This window comes from Lipotes vexillifer, unplaced genomic scaffold, assembly GCF_000442215.2.
Source record: "Lipotes vexillifer unplaced genomic scaffold, Lipotes_vexillifer_v1.1 scaffold31, whole genome shotgun sequence".
Lineage (NCBI taxonomy): Eukaryota > Metazoa > Chordata > Mammalia > Artiodactyla > Lipotidae > Lipotes > Lipotes vexillifer.
The window spans coordinates 2762512-2772443 of NW_006792454.1; the positions used below are offsets into that span (position 1 = coordinate 2762512).

The window sequence follows — 9932 nt, forward strand, 5'->3', positions numbered from 1 at the left end:
GTTCAGAGATGGACTCTTACCTGTGGCTCTGAGAGGTTTGGAGGTTCATGGCTGTCCCACAGGACAAATTCAAATGAATCTTCAAAGATTTCTCCACCAAAATGACGATAGTAAATGATGCCATTGAACAGATCCATCTGAAGGAAGCCAGGGACAGGATAGCCTATTGGGTCCACAAAATATCACATACCTTTGTAACAGTCTGCCAGGTGTTGGGGTATAATGATATTGGATTTATCTCCAGAAGCTTTCTCAGTCTAGTATGTTGTATGTACTCAAGGAATACTTTTTTTAAATTGAAGTACAGTTGATTTACAATATTGTGTTAGTTTCAGGTGTGCAGCAAAGGAATTCAGATATATATAGAGATATATCTATATATATATATCCAGATTCTTTTCCACTAAAGATTATTAGAAGATACTGAATATAGTTCACTGTGTTATACAGTAAATCCTTATTGCTTATCTATTTTATGTATAGTAGTTTGTCCACAGAATCATTATTAAATGCTTTTATCAAAGCTTATAAATAATAAAGCAGAAAAATTAAAGTTACTACATCTGCCTTAATATATAGAGAAATTAGCATTAGAAAAATATTTTCAGGAAATAGTCTTAACATCAGCCAAGATGGCAGAGGAAAAAGACCCTGAGCTCACCTCCTCTCATGGGCACACCAAAATCACAACTATCTGCAGAACAACCATCAGTGAAAAAGGCCAGAACCTACCAGAGGAGAGCTTCTACAACTAAAGATATAAGGAAGGAACAACAACAAGATGGCTAGGAGGGGCAAAGTCACAAAATAGTCAAGTCCCACACCCCAGGGTGGGCAATCCACAAACAAGAAAATAATTACAACTGCAGAGTCTCTCAAAGGAGTAAGAGGTCCAAGCCCCAACCCAGGGGTCCTGCACTTGGGAAGATGAGCCTCCAGGGCATATGGCTTTGAAGGCCAGTGGGGTGACTTTTGGGAGTCCCAGAGGGCTGGGGGAAATAGAGACTTCACTCTTAAAGGGTACATAAAGAATCTCTCATGCTCCAGGACCCAGGGAAGAAGCAGTAATTTGATAGAAGCCTCGGTGAGAATCACTTGCTGATCTAGGAGAATCTTCTGGAGAGACAGGAGGCAACTGTAGCTCACCCTGGGGACACGGACACTGGCAAACGCCATTGTGGAATCTTCTCTTTAGCTTATTAGGGTGAAGACCCAGCCCCGACACAGCCCACAGGCCTGTAGGCTCCAGTGCTGGGATGCCTCAGGCCAAGCAACTAACTGGGTGGGGACACAGCTTTACCCACCAGCAGACAGGCTGTCATAAGACCTCCTGTGTGAACAGCTGCTTCTGGACATTGCCCTGTCCACCAGAGAGCTCAGGATCCAGCTGCACCCACCACTGGGCAGGCACCAGCTCCAGAATAGCCTGGGCCCCAGCCCCACTCTCCAGGGAGCCTGCTCTAGCCTCCAGACTAGTTTCATCCACCAAGGGGCAGACACTAGCTGAAAGCAAGCCACAGATACGCAGCCTGCAGACATGACCTGCCCACTAATAGGCCAGAACCTGCACAGGGACCAACTGGACCATGGTCCCGCCTACAAGTAGACCAACAGAAGCTTCAGGACTCCCTGGACCCTGCACCCAACTGTGTCAGGAAGTAGTCCCACCCATCAGTGATCCAAAACCAGCTCTAGGACCCCTGGGTCCTGCAAGCAGACTCCAGGACCTGGCTCTGCCCACCAGTAGGCCAGCATTAGCCCCAGGACCTGGTTCAACACACCAGTGGGTGGGTAACAGCCCTGGAGTCTCCTGGACCTTGACTCAACCCAACAATGAGCCAGCACTAGCCCCAGTGCCCCCTGGGGTTCTGTAGTCAGCACCACCTTGTGACCTGGTCCCACCAACCAGCAGTCAGCAACCTCCGCACAAGGCAGGGCCTGGCACCCAACTGGACAGGGGGCAAATCAACCCTACAAGACTGCCTACATAGTCAGCCCACCACAAGAGAAGGACACACTCAGTCCTCATTGGGGGAACCCCTAGAGCATATAGCTCAGGTGATGAGAGGGGGATGTGCTGCTGGGACACATAGGATGTCTCCTTCAAAAGGCTGCTTCTCCAAGACTGGGAAATGTAACTAACCTACCAGATACATAAAAATAAAAACGGCAACCTAGGCAAAATAAGGCAACAAAGGAACAAATGTGTTTCTAACAAACAAGATAAAACCCCAGAAGAAGAACTAAGTGAAGCGGAGATAGGCAATCTACCTGAGAAAGAGATAAGGGTAGTGTGATGATAAAGATGACCAAAGAACCCAAGAAAAGAATGGATGCACAGAACAAGAAGTTAGAAGCTTTTTAACAAAGACTTAGAAAATATGAAGAACAACCAAACGAGATGAAGAATACAATAACTGAAATGAAAAATACAGTACAAGGGATCAACAGTAGACTAAATGATACAGAGGAAATGACCAGGAAGCTGGAAGACAGAGTAGTGGAAATCACTGATGCTGAAGAGACAAAAGAAAAAAGAATGAAATGAGGACAGCTTAAGAGACCTCTGGGACAACCTCAAGCACACTAATATTCACATTATAAGGGTCCCAGAAGGAAAAAAAGCAGAGAACCTATCAACATATTTGCAGACATAATAGATGAAAACTTCCCTAACCTGGTAAAGGAAACATATATCTAAGTGTAGGGAGTACAGAGAGTCCTATACAGGATTAATTCAAAGTGGAACACACCAAGATATATTGTAATTAAAATGGCAAAATTGGGACTTCCCTGGTGGTCCAGTGGTAAAGAATCAGCCTTCCAATGCGGGGGATGCGGGTTCGATCCCTGGTCGGGGAACTAAGATCCCACATGCCACGGGGCAACCAAGCCCACACACCACAACTACAGAGCCCACGTACCCTCTAGCCCACTCGCCACAACTAGAGAGAGAAAACCCACATGCTACAACTAGAGGGAAGCCCAAGCACTGCAATGAAGAGACCGCACGCCATAATGAAAAGATCCAGAGTGCCTCAACAAGGATCCCGTGTGCTGCCACTAAGACCTGATGCAGCCAAAAAAAAAAATAATGATAAGGAAAATAAGTAAATAAAATAAATAAATATTTTTTAAATATAAAATAAAATAAAAATAACATGGCATAATTAAAGAGAGAGAGAGAGAATATTAAAAATGGCAAGGGAAAAGCAACAAGTAACATACAAGGGAACACCCATAAGGCTATCAGCTGAATTTCAACAGAAATTCTGCAAGCCAGAGGGAGTGGCATAATATATTTAAACTGATGCAAAGGAAAAACCTACAACTAAGTATATTCTACCCAGCAAGGCTCATGTTCAGATTTGCTGGAGAGATCAATAGCTTTACAGACAAGCAAAAGCTAAAAGAGTTCAGCTTAACAAGAAATGTTGAAGGAACTTCTCTAAGAGAAAAAGAAAATACCACAACTAGAAACGTGAAAACTGCAAAAGCAAAATGCTCATCAGTAAAGGCAAACACACAGTATAAAGGTAGTAAATCATCCACACACACAGATAGGAGGAAGATTAAAAGACAAAAGTAGTAAAATCATCTACATCCACAATAAGCAGTTAAGGGATATACAAAAAATTAGATGTAATATATGACATCAAAAACAGTAGCTGTGAGGGGAGGAGAGTACAACTGCAGGGTTGTTAAAATGTATCTGAAATTAAGACACTGATGAAAGAAATTGAAGACAACACAAACAGATGGAAAGATATACACTGTTCATGTACTGGAAGAATTAAAATTGTTATAATGACCATACTACCCAAGACAACCTACAGATTCAATGCAATTCCTATTAAAATATCAAGGGCACTTTTCACATAACTAGAACAAATAATTTAAAAATTTGTATGGAAACACAAAAGACCCCAAAGTGCCAAAGCAATCTTGAGAAAGAAGAACAGAGCTGGGAGGAACCACATTCCCTGACTTCAGACTGTACCACAAAGCTACAATAATCAAAACAGTATGATACTGGCATACGGCAGACAGAGATCAATAGAACAAAACAGAGAACCCAGAGATAAACCCATGCATTTATGTTCAATTAATCTACGACAAAGGAGACAAGAATATACAATAGAGAAAAGACAGTCTCTTCAATAAATGGTGCTGGGAAAACTGGACAGCTACATGTAAAAGAATGAAATTAGAACATTCTCTAACACCATATAAACAAAAGAAACTCAAAGTGGATTAAAGACCTAAATGTAAGATCTGAAACCATAAAACTCCTAGAAGAAAACAAAGGCAGAACACACTTTGACATAAATTATAGCGATTTTTTTGGATCTGTCTCCTAAAGCAAGAAACAAAAGCACAAATAAACAAATGGGACCTAGTTAAACTTAAAAGCTTTTGCACATCAACAAAACAAAAAGACAACCTATTGAATGGGAGAAAATATTGCAAATGATATGACCAATAAGGGGTTAATATCCAAAATATACAAACAGCTCAAATATACTCAACAGCAAAAAAACAAACAACCTGATTAAAAAATGGCAGAAGAACTGAGTAACCATTTTTCCAAAGACATACAGATTGCCAACAAGCACATGAAAAGATGCTCAACATCACTAATCATCAGAGAATTGCAAATGAGATATCACTTCACACCTGTCAGAATGGCTATCATTGAAAAGAACATAAATAACAAATATTGGCAAGGATGTGGAGAAAAGGGAAACTTGTACACTGTTGGTGGGAATGTAAATTGGTGAGCCATTGTGGAAAACAGTATGGAGGTTTCTTAAAAGACTAAACATAGAACTACCATATGTCCCAGCAATTCCACTCCCAGATATATGACTGAAAAAAATGAAAACACTAATTTGAAAAGATATATGCACCCCAATGTTCATTGCAGCACTATTTACAATAGCCAATACATGGAAGCAACCCAAGTGTCCATCAACAAATGAATGGACAAAGAAGATGTGGTGTGTATACACACACACACACACACACACACATATATATAAACATACAATGGAATACTACTCAGCCATTAAAAAGAATGAAATTTTGCAACAATGTGGATGGACTTAGAGAGTATTATGCTAAATGAAATGTCAGAGAAAGACAAATAATGTATGATATCACTAACACATGGAATCTAAAAAATACAACAAACTAGTGAATGTAACGAAAAAGAAACAGACTCACAGATATAGAGAACAAACTAGTGGCTACCCATGGGGAGAGTGAAGGGGGAGGAGCGATATAGGCATATAGGATTAAGAGGTTCCAACCACTATGTATAAAGTAAATAAGCTTCAAGATATGTTGTACAACACGGGGAATGTAGCCAATATTTTATAATAACAATAAATGGATTATAACATTTAAAAATCGTGAATCACTATGTTATACACCTGAAACATATAATATTGTACGTCAACTATATCTCAATTTTTAAATAATTAATTAATTAAAAATAAAATTAAATATGTTTAAAAAAAGAAACAGTCTTAAGTAAAACTGCTTGATATCTATTTTGTCAAGCTCCTGACCTACCTATTTCAAAAAGTAGTTATGAAATTATTCTAACAAAATGTAAATAAATGTTATTAATGAAATTTCTTTATCAATAATCTAGAATAGGTCAAACATATCTCTTCAACCTTATTTGTTCTCTTACCTTGCATAGCAGACTTAATTTTTCATGGTGTAATGGTTATCTTGAATCCCAGCTCTGGAACTTCCTAGATTCCATATGGATAGATCAACTTAACCTAAATCTCAGGCTTCCCATCTACGAAATGGTAATAATAATAATAGAATCTTACCTCATAAACTTGATGTCCCCCTTAGCACAAATTCTGACACTAATGATCTTAACTGCCCAGAACTTACCTATCAGTCCTGGTGCTGGCTTCTTCATGATCTCTCCAGCCTGTGGGGGTTTCGTGATATTAAAGAAGATGTAGTCATCACTGGAGTCCATGTCTGAAGCTCTCAGCTTGGAACCCTGGATCAGTATGGTCTGCCCCTCCTCCAGTTCAATCACAACATTGGTTATGAGGAATGGTGGACTATCATCTTTGGGCAAGATGTTGATGGGAAACTTATGTCGGATGCTGTGTTGGCCGTCGAATATCCTGAAGACCACAAAGTCTTTGGTGGAGTCACTGTCGTCATGATGATATTGAACGACTCCAGCCTGAAGGTCAGCTACGGTGAAGAGAAACCCCTTCCCCCCTGATGGAAAGAACAGAGGTGGAGCGGAATGAAAAAGGTGTGGAGGCAGCAGGTTAGTGAAAGCAGCACTACAGGAGAGGGTGTGAGATGGAAAGTGGTGCAGCCAATGCTTCCCTAGCCTGGAAAAACCATAGATTGTTTAGTGGGTTCTGGGGCTCCAAAGACCTGGTTTTGAATACTGGCTATAATACTTATTAGCTGGGTGGACTTGGGCAAGGTATTTAATTTATTTGAGACTCATCTATAAAACAGAAATAATAATACCTACCTAACATTCCCTCTTAAGGATGAGAGAACTCAAACAACAGTGTACCTACAATAAGTATTAACTGTTCTTTGACTCATTATCATCATCCGACAGCACTTCTTAGAGTCGTAGTCTCGAACTAGCAGCATCAGCACCATCTGGGAAGTCATTATAAATGCAAGTTCTCAGGTCCTACCCCAGACCTACTGAATTAGAGATTCTGCTGGTGGGTCCCAGCAATTTATGTTTTACCAAGCCCTTCAGGAGTCTAACGCATGCTAAAGTTTGAGAATCACTAGCTTAATGAGCAAGAGCTAGAGCTCTGGTAGCAAATGGCCTGGGTTCAAATCCCAGCTCGGCCATTTTCCAGACAGACAAGTCAACTTCTCTAAGTCTCAGGTTCCCATTTGTAAAGTGAGTGTAATAATAGTACCTTGCTTCATAAAGCTGATGCGAGATAAAGTATATAGAATGCGTTGTACAATCCGGCACAAAGTAAATGCTTAATAAATGTTTACACTATTTTCTTCCTCTGAGCCAGAACATCATTGCATTATGGGCTATGACTCTCCACTTCATTTCTATAGTACTGATAAACACTGCTTCACTCTGCACAAACGATTACAATTCTTGATGGCAGGTGTCCTATTTCTTTCCCCACTCCACATGGTTTTATGGATTAAACATGAGTATAATGAACACTATGAGTTACTTGCCCAACAGGAACTTTCTGTTTCTTCCTCAGTACAAGAATCCTAGTTTTATTGCACCTAGGGGGATAGTATGTAACTTGATGAGAGATATAATCAGACTTCATTGCATCAGGCTCCTAGGAAAAGTTGTAAAATAGAGCAAACTTAGATGGCCTAATTTTTTTTATTGTTCCTTCTCTTTCTTCCTTCCCCTAACACTGATTAAAAGCCTAGAGGTGTAGGCACCATCCTGTGACCACTGACAGAGCAGAAAAGAGCCGCTGGCATCATGGATACAGAATATCTACCTCTGTGCAACTTGTCACAAGGAGAGAGTGACTCCTGAATTTTTAAGCTGCTGTAGTTGGGTTTTCCTTACATGCAGCTGAACATCCATCCTAACTAATACATCCAGCTTAAGCTAAACTCCCATTGTCTTGGGATTAGGCAAGAGAATTTATCATTTTATTTTTGATTTTATTTTTTTCAGAATATCCTAATCACAAACAATGATAAATAAGAGCTCTCTTTCTACTTTACAGTTAGGCAAACTAAGAGGATAACAGAATTAAATCCTCTGAGCTCATTACAAGGAATGGACTATATTATCATTAAGTATGGATATTTTTATTAGGGCCATTACCTTGTTAACTACCATCCTTATAACTATAAATTCATTTCTTTTAAACTACAGCAACTGCTACTAATAACATAATAGCATAATTATTACTAACTAAAAAACATAAGTTTTTCTGTTTTTCACTGCATTTCTCTGAAGCAGAGAAATGAAAAGGAAATATTTTGTCTTTTAACTGGGATAAGATAATCAGTTAAGGAGTATATTTAGAAGAAGCCCTACATGGCTCCAGAAAGCAAATCTGAGATTTAAACAATGAGTCAAGTACAAAAGACCATTCATAAAATGTCATCCATTGATTTGAGCATCCTAATACAAAAGCCAATGGTTTCAAGATCTCCGGATCTGGGGATTATGATAATTCATTTAGAAATGAAGCCCAAGAGATACTACACATATCCTGTTAAATATGATTTGCTTTTGGAGAAAATACTTCTTGGTTTTTTTTCTAAGTTACAAAGTTTGTTCATTCACCTCTCAGAGTAAGCTGTCCATGCTGCAGGCCATCCACAATGACTACCTGGACAGCATGAATGTCATCATTGTCAACAATCTGAAACTGTTCCCAAGTGATGGCCCGAGACTGTCCCTCTAGGAGATTCAGACCTACAAGAGAAAGCACAAAAAGTGTCCTGGAAAGTTCTATGACATGCCAAGATGCCTACTTTAAGACAAGATTAAAGAATTTTCACTCACAAAACTAGGTAAAAACTGTATCTTCGAAAGCTTCTCGAGAAACTGGAATTTAGTGTTTATTTTAAGTAATATTTTTACTATTAGTACTATTAACTCCAACCTGACAGCTGGTTCCTTATGACATATCCTTTAGAGGCATGACGGTGCCAAAAATAAATATTAGGAGGAAATAACAGATGTTATGTTCACAGTGGTCTCTAGTTCAACAAGGTCCACAAGGGATTTTTCAAAGGCTGCATTCACATATTTTAAGTGGGCAAGAGTCAGAAGTGTTTTTACACATAAATTATAAGCGCATAAGTATCCCACGGGATAGAAAATTAAAGTGGTTAAATACACAAATACAGCGTTACTGTGCTAGGGAATATTTAATGATGTTAGACAGGAAAGGTCTGACACTTTATAATAAGGGCTGTGTTTTAATCTAGACTCTAATAAGGAAGGGACTTTTGTAACTAAAGGCATTAAAAATAAACCCTTCTCCTTGGACCCAGCATGCTGGAGGGAATATGGGGAGAGAATGCGTGCTGCTCAGAGCAAGAATACAGATTCCAGACTGAACACCACCGTTAGAGACAGGCAGCATCATCAACCATTCCCATTACCCAGTAGAGCTGGGGGCCAACAGACTGAAGAGACTCTCGAAAAGGAGCAAAGCCTCTTAACGAAGCAAGGTGATGAAATTTAAAGACAGTGGTGCACTGGTGGACCCAGTTAATGCTTCCCCTCAAATCTACCCAGCTCCCCTTCCTCCTGATGCTGACCATTTGCCTGCTTTCTAGCTGCAGCAGTTCTAATAGGCTTCCCACAGTCCCCACACTGTAAAGCCCTGGCTGCCACCACTGCCTCATCTTCTGATGCTGCTGCCCTCAACTGCCCACCAGACGAGGTTTTGGCGTGACCTTCCCTGTGACCATGAGCAGGTCCCACACCATGGGACTCAAGGAGTTTGTACAGTGGCTGTTAAGAAGAGCCAGATAACACAACCTAGGCATGTGGGGAGTTAACATCCAGTGAGGCAAACTGACCAGGGTGAGAGAGGAGATGGAAGGAGCTGACATGTGTTTGTTCACACTTTCTCAATCCCACCCCTGACTCTTCCCACACAGAGTGGGTCCATCTCCTACTGGAGATATCAGCACTATCGAGCAATCAGCTTTATTTTCTTGTAAACCTATGACCAGCTCAGTCACACCACCTTTTCATTTGCTGCCCCCAAACCCCCAACTTCCCTTCGCCTTACTCTAGTTTTCAGTAAAGGGCTAGTGCATGTAATCTGCTTAAGGGGCTGTTTGCTATGGTACCTGGGCTAAGACATATGACATATTGAAAGAAAGAGAGGAAGGAAGGAAGGAAGGAAGGAAGGAAGGAAGGAAGGAAGGAAGGAAGGGAGGGAGGG

The 9932-nt window shown here is 40.4% G+C and overlaps 1 protein-coding gene across 1 annotated transcript in view; it reads right to left on the reverse strand.

Moving 5' to 3' along the window:
* FREM1 (FRAS1 related extracellular matrix 1) overlaps positions 1-9932 on the reverse strand; it is a 154427-nt gene that overhangs the window by 112509 nt on the left and 31986 nt on the right. The window contains exons 7-9 of the mRNA XM_007465647.1: positions 8312-8443; positions 5917-6261; positions 21-163 (exon numbers count right to left, since the gene is read on the reverse strand). Coding sequence (XP_007465709.1) covers positions 21-163; positions 5917-6261; positions 8312-8443 — 620 coding nt within the window. The remainder of the gene's footprint in view (positions 1-20; positions 164-5916; positions 6262-8311; positions 8444-9932) is intronic.